The sequence below is a fragment of the Choloepus didactylus genome, chromosome 16 (genome assembly GCF_015220235.1).
Source record: "Choloepus didactylus isolate mChoDid1 chromosome 16, mChoDid1.pri, whole genome shotgun sequence".
Taxonomy (NCBI): domain Eukaryota; kingdom Metazoa; phylum Chordata; class Mammalia; order Pilosa; family Megalonychidae; genus Choloepus; species Choloepus didactylus.
In genome coordinates, this window is record NC_051322.1 from 56,567,302 (window position 1) to 56,586,268 (window position 18,967).

The window sequence follows — 18,967 nt, forward strand, 5'->3', positions numbered from 1 at the left end:
TGCATGTTTTTATACTTTTTACTAAATACACATGTATCTATAAATTGAAATTGATATATTTTCATGTTTTAAATATTTTTATATAAATGGTTTCAGTCTGTACATATCCTTCAACAACCTGCTTTTGTTAGTTGGCACTGTTTTTAGATTTAACCATGTTGATAAAAGCCACAAGTGACTCAAGCTCATTCACTGTTATTGCTCTGTAATCTTTTGTTATATAAATTGATCACAATCGTATCCATCTTCTGTTGATGGGCATTGACTTTATTCCAGGTTTTCTTGTGCGTGATTATAAACCATGGTACAATGAGCATTCTTTTACATGTCTTTTAGTGCTATTCATTAGTGCTAGCCTGAACCTTTCCAGGTACAACCAGGTGTCTGCACGACCTCTCTCCAGCTTCTTAGCATAGGAGACTATTCACTAACTGCTTCCCACAGTGGCTGGGGAGCCACCTGAGCTCAGTACTATGACTTAATAATATTTGTATCCTCTGCACCCAGAAGGGACCAGGGCCAAGCTAGGTGTTCAAAAGTGTTTTCTATCATTTGTCATTTTATTATTTCCTACTCACCTTATACTTGCTCTTCGCTAGGCACTGCTCTATAAAAAGTCAATTAAGCCTAACTATCTCATGAGGTTGGTACTGTTATTTTACCCTGCTCTACAGATGAAGAAACTGAGGCACAGAGAGGTGAAGTAACTGACCTGAGTCCTCACAGCTCATAAGTGGCAGAGCTAGAAATAAACCCCAAGACAGTCTGGCTCCAGAGTATAAGTGCTTAAACACTTTGTCACAATGCACTTCAAACCACGTTGGATGAATGAGTGAATAAACATAGAAGGGTAAACATTTCCTACATTTTTTTCATTTGTTTTTTATGAGGTATGTAAAAGGGTGTGAAAAGGGTGGTTTCTTCCAAATTTGGCTTTTTGCTCTTAAAATTTTCCTGCTAAAGGTTTTATGTTGCGAGCACTTCTCTTTCCAAGAAAAAAGAGCAGATTCTGAAGGCAACAAAGAAGTAATACTGAGCCTAGAAATCAGCCATGGAGCAGTGATATCCTGATTTGGCTTCCCAACCCTCTTCCTTCAAACATCTCACAGGGGGCTGGCTGGGACTATTGAAAAATACAAGAAATTTCATTTACATTATTTTAGGACAAGCCAAATTGTAAGAGAGTCATGTCAGGAATTCAAGCAAATATTGTGGGTTAATATTAGAAAGGCTAATGGCCCAGTGTTCTGATGATGGAAGACAGCTGTAATCCAATGTTCAGGACATTCCAGGCTGGTAGAAACTATTCCTCTATTCTCAAAAGAGGTGGATTCTACGACTTTCAAGTTAGAATAAGAAAGTGGCTCCTGTGCAATATCGTATTAGCACATTCTGATCACAGAGCCCTCATTTGAACTCACAATAACTGTTCACCAACTGAGGCCTGGAGCCCCAGCCTTCTTCCTGCCTGCATCAACTCAGTGGGAAGGAAATGGCTTCTGGTCCCCGACATACCTGATAATTTAGGGGTTTAAGTTGATACGCACCTTTGAATGGTATCAGGAGGAAATCAACTTTCATATTTCAAGCAAAAAATCAGAGCACGAAGGACAACTTATTCTTGAGTAAATAAAATCTCTTTTCTTTCTTGACGTATATGGTAACTTACCCAACAACTGACAACTGACAATGTGGTGACATACTCACCTTATTTGCAGCATCTCTGGCCTGCTGAATTAGTTCTCGGATACGGTCCACGTTGTCAGAGATGTTTCCCAGAGGCAAAAGCTGTTGGTTGATACTTTCAATCTTGCTCAAAACATCAGGCAGGTTGTTGGTTAGTTTCTTTACTATTAGTAAAATCAGAAAACTGAAATTTGTAATTGTGATTTGGAAAAAGGTTAAATACAGAAGTTTCTTACTGAGAGTATTTGTCAGGTGGTTGGTTTGTTTGGGCCCCAATTGTTGGACAGGATGGATCAGAATTAGGTAATAAATATCTTTTCTAAATGTGGGATGGATTTTGTTCTGTAATCTAGGTATCAAACCTTTTTCTTGACCACTGTACAGGGTTAACAGTGCCCCTGTCCCCCCAAATTCATGTCCACCTGGAATTTAGAACGTGATCATATTTGGAAACAGTCTTTGCAGATGTGATTAGTTAAGATGAGGTCATACTAGTCTAGGGTGGGCCCTAAATCCAATGACTGTTGTCCTTATAAGAAGAGAAAAGAGATATAGGCAAATAGGGAGAGCACCATGTGATGACAGAGGCAGAAAGTGGAGTAAGTATCCATAAGCCAAGGGATACCAAGATTGTTGGTAACCACCAGAAGCTGGAAGAGGCAAGGAAAGGTCTTCCTCTAGGGCCTTCAGAGAGTACACTGTTCCACAGCATATGATTTCTGACTTCCAGAGTCCAGAACTGTGAGACAATAAATTTCTGTTGTTTTAAGCCACCACGTTTGTAGTAATTTGTTACAGCAGCCCTAGGAAAATTATACAACCAATATAGGAAAAAAAAATCTTTCTTTTCTGATTTTATTATCAATCATAATTCAACATTTCATGATTCAAGGATCTATACTTCCACCCTATAAGTCAATAACATTGTCAATGGATTTTTTAAAAATCCATCTGATCCTCCTAATCTAACTAATATAATATCTATAGCCTTTGAAATTATTGTGTGACACTATTTTCTAGTGTTTTAATTTGTGTGTTCAGACTTTACCAGGGAAAAATCTTAATGGATCCAAGGTTCATAAGAGTAGAGAGAACGGATGATACATTCTGGCTAAAGAAGGCGTGATACCTGAGTTATCTGCATCAGTCAGGGCCTTGTTGAAGTCAGCACTCTGTGTGCTCCCATAGGTATCCTTAATTCTTTCCACATCTGTCTGAATGGGGTTGAGCCCATCCAGAACCTCATTTGTGATGTCGTCGGCGTTTCTGACCATGCTCTTTGCACTCTTGATCATGCCACTGATATCCTCTAAAAAGTGTATACAAAAAGGGAGGGGTAAGGATCTAAAATGTTCAACAACAGAAAGCAAGTACAATGGGTTAGGGTGACTGTAACCTCTCTGTATCCCACGAAGATCATCATGGATGGTAGTGAGATTGGTCTCTAACAGCTCTTTCTGACCAGTCACGATTTTCAGGGTTTCCTGTAAGTTGCTGAGAGCTGGACTGATTTCTGAAATAAAATAAAGCATTAAGAGGCTATTACTCTGGACTTTGCATGTCAGGGGTCACCCCAGAGATGCCCATTGCAGTTTACCTAGACTCTCTGCTCTGGGGCCCTGCGATTACAGAGGCCAGAACACACCAAAATCTGGTGGCAACAGTCTCCTTGGATGGGCACATGAAGAAAGGGAGAGGCCAGATAACTCAGGGGCCTCAGCTTCTTCTCTGATGGGGACAAAAGCCTGTGTGATGAAGAAAGGGGGCGTGCCTGACTTGTTCACTGTGAGGCTCCAGCACATAGTACAGTGTCTGGCACTAGGAGGGGCTTAGTATTACTGCATATCTGTTAAATGAATGAATGAATGAGTGAATGTATAAAGGAAGGAAGGGAAGGAGGGAGGAAGGGAGGAAGGATGGAAGGAAGGAAGCCTATTCTGTCAGAGTTCAAGAAAGAAGTGATGCTGAGAGAGCCCCATCCAAGAAAATAAACAAAGTAGGCATTGTTTATTTGCTTTCATATCCAAACTGACACATTTGAAGAAATTCAATGAAAGGAATGAGCTAGCAGGCCTTCCTAGCCTGCTGATAATACTGCCACCTTCTGGTCATGGAAAATGACAGCAAATACGTGGCTTAAATTATACCAGGACTGGTTTAAATAGCAATGTAGTTAGCATCCTAACTCTAGTTAAAACACTGATCCTCACCTCTAAGCTCAAAGTTTGTAAAGAGAGCAGATGCCATACCAGGAAATCTTACTCTTGAAATTTTCTAGGCAAATGATTGTATATTGTTACATATTTTTTCGTATTTTATTTTTCATGCATTTACTTCTTTGAAATGCAAAAGAAGAAATGTACTGGTTGTGGTAGATTGAATTGTATATCCCAGTTTGCATACTTTTTTCTGGTTTTGGTCTGCATTTGGGTGGGCGTGGAACCACTGTAAATAACATCTCTTCAAGATGTTACTTCCGTTTAGGTGTGGCCCAAATCAATCAGGTTGGATTACTGGAGTCCTTTATAAGCAGAGTGAAAGCCATATGAGAGAGAAGCCATGGGGAGCAGCCAGAAGCTGGAAGTCAATGGAACCCAAAAGAGAAAAGAGAAGACACTACCCTGTGCATTGCTGTGTGACGGAAAAGCCAAAGACCAAGGATTGCCAGCAGCCAGCCCCAGAATGCCACAGTCTTTGGGGAGAGAGCATCACCTTGCTGATGTCTCGATTTTGGACTTCTACTAGCCTCAAAACTGTGAGCCCAAAACTCCCATTGTTTAAGTTAACCTATTGTAGGGTCCTTATTTTAGCAGCTAGGAAATTAAAACACTAGTAGAAGCAACTAATCCTCCCAAAAAGACTAAGATGCTGAGCAAGGGCTGTGGACCCAGCTGCCTGCTGGGCCATGGATAACCATGTTAGACCAGGGACCAATAGACAGTATTTTAGTAACAGGTATTTGCTGAGATGAGGATAAGGGCTCAGATCTTTTGGGGACAGTTTATTTTTTAAAAATACTTATATTAAATAAACTAAGTGGAAATTTCCAAAGATAAAGTTTATGTTTAAAAAACGCTCATGCTTCATAATGATAGTGATTTTTGGTATTCTTAATTGCTAAGATATTAGGACTTCAGAACTTCTGAAGCAGTTGCTCTATTGACCTGAAACTAATGATCCTGGTCTGAAATAAGAAGCCAGCACTGCCCATACTTCATGCTATGTGGGTTTCCAATGCCATGGTCATAAGTGGATTAAATTAAGATAGCCCCACCAAGGCCAGGTCAAAACAGACCTACTATCCTTAGGATGTATTTATACTTATAAGGCTCTAACTAATTCAGTATATGTTGGGTAGGGAATATTTAGAATACTGGGAGGAAGTATTACATCTATAAAATAAAACGGATTGAAAAAGTATCCATCTGCACTGACAGAGATTCAAAAAGAGCATTTGCTTCTTGGGTGCCCCTCCTTGTCCCACAGGTCCTTTCCAAGCCCTTGAGTATCCCTGCCCCTCCAATACCTTGCTGTAGCTTCCTCTGTGTTATCTTGGCTTCCGTTAACAGTTTATCACTGTTGGAACTTAGGGTTTTGGCTTTTCTTGGAAGATCTTCCTTTATCATGGTCTGAAAGCAGAGCATTTATCAGTCTTAAACATAAGGAATACCTTAGGAAATATGGAGTAAAAATTTTTTTCCCCTATCCTAAAGCCCTTCTCTTTAATCTTTAAAGGATAAGGTTTAACATGAGGAGGGCATTAGAGGAAGACTGTGTCCTAGAAGATATAGCTAGAGCTCTAGGTAGATACATTTGGCTTGGAAAGGTAGACCTGTCTTCCTATGACTAACACTGTGACATTCTGTGGTACCTTCTTGATATATTTTCATTCCTCAGTATTTCCTTATTTAAGGTCACTGATTTCTAGCCCAGGGCCAGGACAATGGTTTGACCAGAAAAGCAGCCAGCCAGCCATCCTCCTTCAGAGTGCTCAGAAAAGGAGACTCCCTGGTCTATCTTGGCCATGACGGGCGAGAGCTTCAAAACTCTTAAACCATTAAGTCCTGCCTAGTGCTAAGTTACACCCCACCTTTTATGACTCAAATCCAGTCCCTATTACCCTGTCTCAGTTGATCATCTGTACAATATAACCTACAGTAACTGAAGAGAGAAGTTACTTGCTTTCAGGCTTTTAAGCTTTGGGAGATAAAATTCTTCAAACTTCTGAGAAGGCCTGCCTCCCAACTCTTTGATCTATAATGGCTTTGTCCTTTATTTCCAGATACAGGAATATTATAAAGTGCATGTAAAATGCCACAGAGTTCACAGAAATGCCCAGGTGTAATGGGAGAACATGTTTATCAAACTGTTTACAAAAATCTCTCTCTGTTTTGGTAAATGTTAATATTTAAACACAGTATGAAAGTATATCTTGTAAGAGGCAGGATACATTTATCTCAGTTTAAAATTGATAATCAGTGCATTTCTATCTGGTTTTGCAAGCGGTTTTTTAAATTGTACTATATTTACAAAAGATCGAGTAAGTATGGAAATAATCCATAGCTAGAGCAAGTTTAATTCTATTTTATATATATATATATATATATATATATATATATATATATATGGCAAGTGCTGATTAAAAAAACTGCCTCTGTGCACACCGGAAGAATCTGGGCCATCTCCAGAGAGAATCTGGGTGCCCACCTGGAGAGCAGACTCAGATGCACTCTTGGCCTTGTTGGCTGCATCCTCGGCTGCTTTGATGGCACTGATGATGCTCTCGTAGGCTGTGGCAGCATCCACGGCACAGCGCACCAGCTCATCCCCACTGGTATTCCTCTTGATCCTGGAAGACCACACAGCTTACGTCCTCCAGCAGCCTTCCTCTGCCTGTAGCTGAGGCACCCGAGCCTTCCTGTTTCTTTTGGCAAATCAAGACCTGAGGCTGTGGACTTAGCAGCTATGCCCCAAGGACAAGGCTGGGGATCAGATCTCTTTTTGCTGGTTTGACGCCAACCTGGTAACCTGGTTGGGTAGGCACTGGCCTTGCCCCTCATCCTGCCACCCTGTTCTGGAAACCCACCTAGCAGAGGAGAGTGATTTCAGCCTTGGTTCAGGACAATGCTGTGCATCAGCAGCACATCATGGCTTAGAAATAAGTGGGTCCTGTACTCACTCTTCTAGTTGCTTTGCTAGTTCTTGTAAAGACTGTGCATGCTTTTCTGCCTCCACCACAAGAGATTCCTTGCTGGCTGATTTGGAAAGTTCTCTCACTTTGTCACTTAGCTCTTGCCTTGCTCCATTTAAAGTAGTGGCTAATTTTTCATATTCCTATTTTTTCAAAGTAAACAAAGAGAGAATGAATTTAGCAAAGAACATATATACCATTTTCTTGAACTCTGTCATAGATGACATGTTTCCAGGAGAGAATACAGAGAAATTATGTTTTCTAATCCCATTTACCAGGCCAATTAATTCCTGGTTGCTTCTGATAGTAACAGTGAAATCATTCCCACAAGTTTTAGCAGCATTTGGAACATTCTCTTTATGGTGGGAACCCCCTTTGATAAATTTTTAAAAAATACATCATCATTAAACAATATCATCATTAAAGTTTTATTAAACCAAAGCACTTATTTTCTGATTTAGATATAGCTATTATAAAAGATTATTTCAAAATGCCCATTAAGCCTCTAAGAAATTTTGTCAATTTGTCAGTCTTAAATGTTTTCTATTAATAAAGGTATGCCTGGTATTTTAAAAATGGCATTATCCTTTTTGTTATCATAAAAGTAGCATTTGTTCATTGCAGACAAATTAGATGATAGCAATATATACAGAGAAGAAAGATCATTTCCCCAAGAGAAAACCATCATGAACATTTTGGTATATTTCCTTTCATTTAAAAGACATATTCTTGGGGGAAAATAGGTCAGCCCTTCTCGTAGTTTTTAGAATTTCCAGAAAACAAGTATTTTCTGTACCTCCTGGCTTTTCTCCATCAGCTGCAGCACAATGTTAGTTTGCAGCAAGGAAGAGTCTGCAGTCGTAAGATACTTGGTGAAATCACTCTGTAGCGAATTTGTTTCTTTAACTTGTCTCTGGAGAGAATAAAAAGAATATCTACTTAAACTACATGACAAGTTATCAGGAGACACTGGCACATTTACCAGACCACAGAATATAAGTAATTTCGGTCAGAAAGTTTTCTTGAGTACCTTGAACTAAAGATTGTTCAGACAACTACAAAGTGATGGGAAGTCAGTTGCCATGGTTTCCTCAAACTATATGCCAAGAAAACAATCACCCTCACTGTTGGAGAAGGCCTCTAGCCTGGGGTCAGCTGGGCCACCAAGGTGGATATGTATTAAGATCTGATTTGTGGAACAGAACGAGGGACTCTGACTAAATAAGCACCAACCATCAGCACACTGTCTCCCAATCATGGTCTAGCCAGCTCTTCGATGAGAGAGGAGAGAGGACCTGAGAAGACCAGGCTAGCAGACTGCCAGAGTTTAGGGGCCCATAAAACTGGGTCATGCTCCCTTCTCTTGGTGGTGTCACCAAAGCTAAACAAAAGTGTCATTATCTAAAGAGGCTTTGGGAATCAAGTTTATAGCCATTTGCTAACACATTATCTTCTTTTATCAAGTTCTTCTTTTGGGAGGGGAGGTCAGTCCTGTATTATTCCTACTATTCCTCTTTGATCCTACTATCATTTCATAACCTCTCACTTTTGTTGTTGTTTTAGCATATTATATTCACCATTAAAATATATATATACCATAGAATCTTGAGCACTAAATTCTGTCACTGAAGTCCCTGTTTGTGGCTTGTGTTTAGCTTATTTCCTGTAAAGCAAGTAATGGTTTAAGATGCCTTTACTGGTGATGATGATAATGTTTACACATCTGACACAAAAAGGAAGCTATTTGAAACATATAGTATGCACTTTGAATTAATTTTAACGTTAGTTTAACTTCTCATCTACTTGGCTTCTTATTACTCCAATACTCTTTCAGACAGGAATGGGTGGGGATGAAACAGTTTTGTCTGCTTTCTCTGTGGTTTAAGTTCGGAATCTTTTCTGGTAGCCGAGCATTAGAAACAACTTTAGTTTTGCATTTAATGCTTCATTCCATTTGAGTTTGAAATGGTATAACCAGACCTACAGAGAGGAGCCTGCTATGCTAGTTTATTAATAAAGATCCTTTCCTCCCTCATTCCTGTCCTTTGTGAAAGCGTGTGGATTCCAACTGTGAACTCACCTTAATGGTTTCCAAAGTTCTCTCGTTCTCTTGGTTGAGGCCAGTGGCGCGTTTTGCTTGGGCAGTGGCCTCCTGTAGTGCTGCACGAAGGTCACTGAGTTTGGCTTCATACTCATTTAAAGAGTTCTGCATACTCTTAACAAGTCCACTGTTCTCTGCCTGGTGGGTTTCCAGCCAGCTCTTTATCCGATTCAGCACTATAATATAACACTTTATGTTTTCCACTTGAGAGATGAATATATCGCAGCTAATTTATAAAGACTATACAGGGAGATCGAGTTGAGTTTCTACTAATGTCACTGCTTTTCTTGAACTTAGGAAAGAATTGGGAAAGGAAACTATCATTTACACAGCATCCATTATGGGCATTGCCCACACTGACTCATTTAACTTTCCTGAGAACCACAGGAAAACGGTAATTGTCATTTTCATATTTCAGGTAAGGTAATGGAGGCCCAGGGAAATGAGTTGATCTACTCAAGGTTACATGACCAGTCAGGCTTGGGACTTGTACTAGTCCTGCCGGAGTATATTCCTTACTCTACTAATACTGTCTATTTACCATTAAAATCCAAGACTAATATCAAATTTAAATAATAAAATGCTAAAAGACAAGTGCTACTATCTGTATATTAATCATTGAGCCATTACTTTACTGGAAAATGAATATCAGTATTTGAAAAAATATGCACCAAATTAATATCTCTCATAGTTTTGAACTATTGAGGCCCTTTTCCTTAAATATAATTACTTAATTTCTAGTATATCCATTTTTTGTTTTTGTAATAGTAGAGCTAGTATTAATTTGTGACTCAAAAATCCAGCGAAGATAAGGGGACAGTTAAAAAATAATATAATGCTCTGGTCTGGGAAAGCCTGATGTGGAGAACCAAGGAAACCATGCCTAGACAACAGAGGATTACAACCTGCACTAAGAGGAACGAAGTTATGGCCCAGTCAAAGGAACAAACGTACACTTCAACTTAGATACAGGAATTTAAACAACTAATGCTAAATCAATTCAAAAAGTTTAGAGAAGATATTGCAAAAGAGATAGAGGCTGTAAAGAAAACCCTGGGCATATATAAGGCAGAAATCGAAAGTTCAAAAAAACAACTAGTAGAATCTATGGAAATGAAAGGCACAACACAAGAGACGAAAGACACAATGGAAACATACAACAGCAGATCTCAAGAGGCAGAAGAAAACACCAAGGAACTGGAGAACAAAACACCTGAAAGCCTACATGCAAAGGAGCAGATGGAGAAAAGAATGAAAAAATATGAGCAACGTCTCCAGGAACTTAAGGATGAAACAAAGTTCAATAATGTACTTATCATTGGTGTCCCAGAAGGAGAAGAGAAGGATAAAGGGGCAGAAGCAATAATAGAGGAAATAATTAATGAGAATTTCCCATCTCTTATGAAAGACATAAAATTACAGATCCAAGAAGCACAGCGTACTCCAAACAGAATAGATCTGAATAGGCCTATGCTAAGACACTTAATAATCGGATTATCAAAGGTCAAAGACAAAGACAGAATCCTGGAAGCAGCAAGAGAAAAGCAATCCATCACATACAAAGGAAGCTTAATAAGACTATGTGCAGATCTCTCAGCAGAAACCATGGAGGCAAGGAAGTGGTGTGATATATTTGGGATACTGAAAGAGAAAAACAGCCAACCAAGAATCCTATATCTAGCAAAGCTGTCCTTCAAATATGAGGGAGAGCTCAAAATATTTTCCGACAAACAGACAATGAAAGACTTTGTGAACAAGACACCTGCCCTACAGGAAATACTAAAGGGAGCACTACATAATGATAGAAGACAGGAGTGCGTGGTTTGGAACACAATTTTGGGAGATGGTGGCACCGAACATAGATAACCATAAATACGGTTGGGAGAGAAAGGTTGGGAGCATGTGAGACACCAGAAAGGAGGAAAGATAAAGACTGGGACTGTGTAAATTGGTGAAATCTAGAGTGTTCAATGGTTGTGATAAGATGTACAAATATGTTCTTTTATGAGGGAGAATGGGCAGATGTCAACCTTGCAGGGTGTTAGAGGTGGGGAGGCATTGGGGGAGGGATGCAATCAGCATAAACTAGAGACTGTAACTAATAGAATCATTGTGTTATGCTTCCTTTGATCTGACAAGGTGATATACCAAGGTGAATGTAGATAAGAAGGGGGGATAGGGGAGACATGTTGGACACTTGACGCTGGTGGTGTTGTCTGATTCTTTGCTCTGCTTTGATTTGAGGTTATTTTTCCTTTTGCTGCTTCTTAGCTGTCATTTTTTTTCCTCTTTCTTTTGCCTCTCTACCTTCTTTGACTCTCCCTCCTGCCTTGTGAAAGAAATGTAGAGGCCCTTATATAGATAGTAGTGAAGGTGGTGAACACATAAATATATGACCATACAGAGAACCATCGATTATTTACTTAGGATGGAATGTATGGTAAGTGAACAAAACCATATTAAAAGAAAAAAAAATGGGTTGATGACAAAACCTTGAGGGCAATATACTGAGTGAAATAAGCCAGACACATAAGGACAATTATTGCAGGGTCTCACTGATAGGAACTAATTATAATATGTAAACTCATAGACATGAAATATAACGTACCAGGATATAGGACAAGGCTTAAGAATGGAGCAGTTGCTTAGTATGAGCGGAATGTTCAACTAGGATGAACTTGGATGTTTGGAAATGAACAGACATGTAGGTAGCAAGATGTGAGAATGACTAACAGTGCCGAATGGTGTGTGAATGAGGTGGAAGGGGGAAGCTCAGGGTCATATATGTCACCAGAGGGAAGACTGGAGATCAAAAGATGGGAATGTATAAAACTGAATCCTGTGGTGGGCAGTGTCCATGATCAACTGTGCAAATACTGGAAATTGCTTCCATGAACCAGAACAAATGTTATGACAATACAATTAGAAGTTAGTAATAGAGGGGTATTAGGGCGAAAATATATACCTATTGCAGACTGTATACTGCAGTTAGTAGTATTTCAGCCTTTTTTTATGGACAGTAACAAATGTACTATACCAACACTATGAGTCAACAATTGAGGGGGGTTGGTTGGGGATAGGGGAAGATCCAAGTTTCCTTTTCTTTTTTTCTTTTTTCATCTTTCACTTTATTTCTTGTCTGGAGTAATGAAAAGTTTTTAAAAATTGAACAGAAATTAAGTGTGGTGATGGATGCACAGCTGTATAAGGGTACCCAGGGGCAACTGATTGTAATGGTAAAATTATGTCACTTGAATTATTCATTAATGAAAAATATTTTCTTTTATTTCAAAAAAAAAGTAAATGTACAATGGGGGGAGGAAGGGAAGAGATATTTTGAATGTTCTTTTCTATTTTAATTTTTATTTTATTTTTTGGAGTAATGAAAATGTTCAAAGATTGATGTGGTGATGAATGCACAACTATATGACGATACGGTGAACTGATTCAACACTTGGAATGACTGTATGTTATGTGATCATATCTCAATAAAATTGCATTAAAAAAAGAAAAAAATAATATAATGAGAACTTTAGGGAGAGCTTAAAGAAAGTTAAAAGAATGAAAAGGCAGTTAAAAAGGTAAACAAGGTATCAATATTGATATTTTTGGAGAATAAATTATTTTTTTGTATGATGGTAAGATGTTATATTCTACAATCTCTTGGTAACTTGGAGAAAAGACTTCATCTCCTATGGGGATGAGACCTTCCACCTGCTATGTTGTACTCTGTACACCATATTTTGGACCAATTAGAATAGAATGGAATTAAGAATCTGAGGAGGTCCTTACAGAGCTGAGCTTCTTTTCTGTCAGTTTCGGCTTCTCTCAGGTGCTTTCCAAAGTGACGGTTCCTTAATTCCCTCATCATGCGTTCTCCTTCAGCCAACTCTCTGGAAAAATCACCTGAAGGCACGTTGTTTCCTTCTCCACCTGCCCCAGATATCTGCTTCAAGAGAACTAGAAAACATTAAATAGCTTATTAAACTGGGAATTCTGGGCTCCAGTAGACTATTTACTAAAAAAAAAAAAAAAGGCAGAGACTTGTATGGAGGGTTCATATTAGTTAATAGTATCATGGAATCTTTTCATAATGTAACTCTTACAGGGAAATTCTTTCAGTGTACAACAAAGGCTATGTAATAAAAGATTGAATTGGACTGAGTAACTCTTCTTACTGTGCACATTCCTGATGACATTTTTAACCTTTGTATCCAGCTCTTTTGCACTTTGGGTTGTCCGATCAACATTATTATATAGTGTCTGTGCTTTTCTTGAATTTGTTTGAACCTATATGACAAACAAAACAATTAGTAACAAATTAAGTTGATTGGGGGGTAAAAACTAATTTTGAAAGCAAGAAAAATGGTTGAGGTCATTGACCTAACATATTACCTTTTCTTGCAAAGTCTCAAATTCACGATTCAAATTACTCAGTTCCTTTTCCAGGTCATCCATTTTTGTTCCATGGTTTGAAATGGCAGAACGGTAGTTGAATAACTGATTCTGAAAATAAAGTACAAAGTTAATCATACTTTAGAATAGAAATCATCAGTTCTATCAACCTGGTACAACCTGGTAACAACATGAAAAGATTTATTTAGCAAGACCAATGCTGGTTCCAGAAGAATCAAAATGCAGTTCTTTGAAATAGGCTACATGAAGAATCTACCTTCCAATGTAAATTGTGATATGGCTCTAAAATAAAGTAGCAAAATGTGAAGAGACAGAGAATCTTCACTGGAATTACAGACAGAACCTATATGAGAGAAATGAGGGTGATCCCACTTACCTGAGGTACTGATTTCCAAGTTCTATAATAGATTTCAGTTTTTTTTTTCTTTTCACCTATACTTAACTTGGTAATACTAAAACCAGCACATAAGGCTTCTTTATAGAAGGAAGCATTAGATTTAAAGAATTTTACCATTGGAGGGGAACTCAGAAGCCATTTAGTTGAATACGCTCATTTTACAAAAGAGATGGAAGCACAAAGACGTTGGCTGACTTGTCCATGGCCATATGCAGATGAGAGACTGAGAACCAGAGTCCAGGTCCCCTGTCCAAAACGCCTCATTACATTTAGAGGGGGCACTGCTGCACATCACATCCATAGTGGGGATTATTTCAGTGCATTGAAGAAAAAACATTAATACCTTAAAATTTTTACCAGGAAATGTATTGCCTACTTTTACATTTGAGAGCCTGGGCTGGGTAAAAGAACAGAGGCTTTAGAGCTAGATATACCACTTAACAGTCAAGCCTCACTGAGTCTTCTCTCCTTCATCAGGAAGCTGGGGATTACAATATTAAACTGCAGAGCTGTTTTTGATGATAAATGACATGATGCATTATAAAATGTCACATATACGTGAGCATTCAAAAATGTTATTTCTCTTCCCATACTTCTTCTTAGTGAATGCTCATAGTGAGTGACGTAGCAAGAAAATATTTCTATTTTAATTTTACTATGGGAAAACTGAGACACGTCATTATAAAGACTGTTGTAGAATGCCTGAATTGGAGGGGTTGTGGGAAAAGCATGGTCTTTAGAATATGATCTTGGTTGGAATTCGTCTAGAACAACCAAATACTAGCTGCATAATTTGGGGCAAGTTATTTAGCTTCTCCATACCTGTTAAATGAAAATAACACTACTTTCTTCATATGAATATTGTGAGGCTTGAAGCACTTCATACAGAGCCTGGCACATAGTAAAATGTACAAAAGTGCTAGTTTCCTTCCCTTCATTGCAGAAGTGCAGGGCTGTATCGATTAAATCAGAGTAACTGAAGAAGCTTCTTTACTCTCAAAATAGAAATGACTTTTTTTTTCCTTCTCTATATTAAGCCTATACGCCATGGACAATAATTTCCCTGATGGGATGGAGAAGAGTCTTTTTTTTTTTTTTAAGAGCCATTTTTTCTAGAATTATTTTTTGCTATATATACTCACCTATAGCCACTAATGGGTTTAGAATCAAGCCTTCATTCTAAAAGCACCTATTAAACTTTCCCCAAAGCCTCTTTCACTGTGTCTAGTCTAGAGTTTATCTCATCTACTGAAACCTTTTATTTCAATGAGTATATATTTTCATTTCCACCATTTTTAATTGAATCTTTTCATATTTACTTCTTCTTGTTTGATTTTTGGTGTTTTTTTCCCTCCCTTCCTCATTTCTTGTTCTATTGGATGTTGTTCCTCAAAGTAATTTTCAGACTATCCTACTATTTTTATTTTATCTAAAGTGAACTCATCTCTTGACTACTGCTTATCTGACTATTAAAATATTTTCAGGCTCATTCTGAGTGAGATTTTTTTCCTCTCTGCATCCCCTCTTCCCTGTCTAGAGATCTTATGATTATCTCTATCCACCCACCTCAATTCCCCAGTCCAGACCCAGGTCTTATATTGGCAGCTTAGGTCCTGCAGCACTATGGGGATGTTGGGGATATCACAAATCCAGCCACAATTCTGGGTTTGTGGATCTTGTCCAGATCCCAGCTATAAGGTTGTGATTGCTGCCTGTAGCTTTTCTGGGTTCTCATATAGCCATTGCCCAATAGTCTCAGGGTGCCTTTTCCAGCCTCCATTGATGGGCAGAGGAGTCCTGGTGTTCCCCAGGGAGCTTGACTCTGGCCCTATAGGGCACTTTAGTCCCCATTCTTCTCAGGATTTCCTCCCAGCCACCTTCTTCCTAAGTACACATGGAACATTCAACGAGATGGACCATATTCTGGGTTGTGAAACAAACCTCAACACATTTAAAAGAACTGGAATCACATAAAGTATGTTCTCTGTTCATAACAGAGTTAAATTAGAAACCAACAACAGAAAGATATCTGGAAAACCTCCAACTGGGAAACTAAACAACACACTTCTAAATAACTCATGGGTCAAAGATATGTCACAAGGGAAATTAAAAGATGTTTGAATTGACTGAAAATGACAACACAACATCTGAAAATTTGGGAGACACGCTAAAGCAATGTTTAGGGGGAAATTTATAGCATTAAATACTTATATTAGAAAACAATAAAGTTTTGAATCAGTAAAATAAGCTTTCATCTTAAGAAAGTTGAAAATGAAGACCAAATTAAATCCAAAGCAAGCAGAAGGAAAAGAAAAAATAAAGATAAGAATAGAAATTGGTGAAACTGAAAACAGAAAAAAAATAAAAATAAAAACCAATGAAACCAAAAGTTCTTCAAGAGCAATAAAATTGATAAGCCTCTAGCCAAAATGATCAAGAAAAAAGAGCTATGACACAAATAGAAATATCAGAAATGAAAGAGAGGGCACCACTACAGATACTACAGATATTAAAAGGATAATAAGGGAACATTATGAACTATTTTATGCCAAACAACTGATAATTTAGATGAAATGGGCAAATTATTTGAAAAGCACAAACTACCAAATATCACTCAAGAAGAAATAGATAACATGAATAGTCCCGTATCTATTCTTTAAAAACTGAATTCACAGTTCCAAAAAAAAAAAAGAAAGAAAAACAAAACAAAACAAAAACAAAGAAAAACCTTCAAACAAAGAAAACTCTAGGCCTAGATGAATTCACTAGAAAATTCTATAAAACTAAATGATAACATCATTTAACATAAAAATCAATTCTTGACAAAGCTGTTTTTGAGAGTCTTCTGCATGTGAGTTACTGAACTAAAGGCTCTATGAGAAAAATTAGCCCAGAGATGTTCAATAAGTAAAGAATGTTCATTTTCTAAGTTTTAGTTTTGTGTGTTCACTAGTATTTTCCACCAGCAAAATTAAATGTGCATTTGGATCAGAGGAACAAGGAAAGCCCCCTGACCTTTCCCCTTTCCTCAGAGGAGTATTTATTCTCCTGTAGCATCTGTTCACCAAGTATCTACTCTGGGCATCTACTGGACCCACAGGGTATTTACCCTCAGGTCCTTGGTCTGGGTCTCCAAGCGCCTCATCTGCTCCAGCGTGCCCGCGCTGGCACTCACACCCTGCAGCTGAGACTTGACCAGGCGCAGCTCGTCACCCATGGCAGTCAGGTCATTCAGGAGCGTTATCACACAGCTGTCACAATCTGTAGGGGCCACAATCAAAGGCAAATGTACTGTAGGCTGCAGCCTCAAGAATGCAAATAGAACACAAGGGCTGTGAAGCCCTGTGAATATATACATAGTTTAGCATAGGCCAAAATCTCAATCCTGGACTTCTCAGAGAGGGATGCAGATTCTGAAAAAGGGAGATCCCTAGACAGGAAGCAATTTTATAAAAAATGGTGGTTCTAGGCAACTTGCTTATTTTGTAAATGGGGAAAATAATAAATAGCTTTTACATATAGATTAATTACTATTTACCAGGCATTGTGTTAAGGAATTTAAAAGTAATACCTAACAACTATATGAGGTAGGTATAGTATATATGAAACTGAGGCTTGGGGTAATAAGGTTGCTTGCCCAAGGTCATAGAGCTAGTGGTTGACAGAGGTGTATTTGACCCTAAGCCTATCTGACTCAGACCTAACCGGTAAGTCCTCCTCTTCCTATCTCCTGCCATCTCCCTGCTCCCCCTGCCCCCCACTTCTTCCCACCACTGCTTTCCCAGACTGGGATGTCTCAGCATGGGGCTCACATATGTATCTCAAACCGAACTCCACAACTTGGAAAGGAGAAAGGGTCTTTCTTTTCTCACCATCACATTCTTCTTCAGGGCCTCCATCTTTGGGTTCTTGGTTTATGCAGTCTGAAATGAGGACATAATCAAAGAAGACACTGTTGTTAAACTGATTCCTCATCTGGATTTTCACATGGTTTTCAAAAGAGCTGGTTTTACAAAATGTTAGTCACTTAACTATCCAGCATCACTGGCTCTTCCTCTTTTCCCCTCCTCACCCACGCCATTGCTTAGGGAATGTTCTTGTCTCTGAGCAGGCTTGCTGCAGGAACTTCTTTTGTGGCCCCCCTGATGCCAGTTCTGCCCTATTATGTAGCCAGTTTCTTTTCCACAAAGGGTCATCTCTATAAAAGGTCATCTTCCTCACAAATCATTCTGATTATTTCAACTATCCTTCATAGAACTTGATAGTGACTTCCAGTTGCCATTCTTATCCAATTAAAACTCCTAATCTTTAGTATCAAGGCTTTTCTTCATTTGATGTCCTCCCATACAACTGTTCATGTTTCTTCCAGGATCACTGAAGAACATTCAATAGATGTTCCTTGAGCACCTTTCGGCAGCAACTGTGGCAAGACCCTATGCTAGGAAAGGTATCAAGATGAAAATCCCTGCTGTCCTGTAGTTTTACAGTCCCACGAGAGAAGTGGACAAATTACAGATCAGTGTCGCAGATGCCATGATGAAAACTAGACAGCCAACTGGGCACATATAAACCGAGTGTTGAAGGAAAGCCTACATGTCATCCTTGGACATTCTTTACTCCTTCCACTTCTACTCTTTTCTCCATGCCACTCATTCCTTTACTGAAACACCCTTTCACTTTCCTCTGAAAAATAATCTAACTGCATCACAGCAAACACTTAGCTTAACCACTCCCAGACATTTTCCTAAACATGCCACAAGGATGCTTTTGTTTTGTTCTTCTTAGCAGCCAGTAATATTCCACACTTTTGGGGGATATATATATATGTATATATATGTGTGTGTGTATGTGTATACATATGTATATATATATTTTATAACTACACTTACTTTTAATTGTAAAAAGTTTTATAAGATAGAATGAAGGCAGAGAATGGGGAGTGGATGTTTAATGTTCACAGAATTTTTAGTTAGGTTGAATTTAAATGTTTGAAAGTGAATAGAGGTGATGGTAGCACATTATGATGAATGTAATTAACAGCACTGAATTATGTGTGTGACTGTGGTTGAAAGGGGAAGTTTAGTCATACATGTCACTAGAAGGAAAGCTAGGGAACAAAACATGGGACTGTATAACACAGTGAACCCTTTGGTGGACGATGACCATGATTAATAGT

General features: G+C 38.5%; 1 protein-coding gene across 3 annotated transcripts in view; it reads right to left on the reverse strand.

Moving 5' to 3' along the window:
• Window positions 1-18,967, reverse strand: part of LAMA3 (laminin subunit alpha 3) — a 289,773-nt gene that overhangs the window by 38,687 nt on the left and 232,119 nt on the right. For all 3 annotated transcript variants that reach the window (XM_037806378.1, XM_037806379.1, XM_037806380.1), the window contains 13 exons: window positions 17,664-17,714; window positions 16,901-17,052; window positions 13,374-13,484; window positions 13,157-13,268; window positions 12,771-12,938; window positions 8,958-9,154; window positions 7,674-7,790; window positions 6,866-7,020; window positions 6,394-6,535; window positions 5,213-5,315; window positions 3,083-3,199; window positions 2,816-2,995; window positions 1,708-1,850 (listed from right to left, as the gene is read on the reverse strand). In XM_037806378.1, coding sequence (XP_037662306.1) covers window positions 1,708-1,850; window positions 2,816-2,995; window positions 3,083-3,199; window positions 5,213-5,315; window positions 6,394-6,535; window positions 6,866-7,020; window positions 7,674-7,790; window positions 8,958-9,154; window positions 12,771-12,938; window positions 13,157-13,268; window positions 13,374-13,484; window positions 16,901-17,052; window positions 17,664-17,714 — 1,748 coding nt within the window. The remainder of the gene's footprint in view (window positions 1-1,707; window positions 1,851-2,815; window positions 2,996-3,082; window positions 3,200-5,212; window positions 5,316-6,393; window positions 6,536-6,865; window positions 7,021-7,673; window positions 7,791-8,957; window positions 9,155-12,770; window positions 12,939-13,156; window positions 13,269-13,373; window positions 13,485-16,900; window positions 17,053-17,663; window positions 17,715-18,967) is intronic.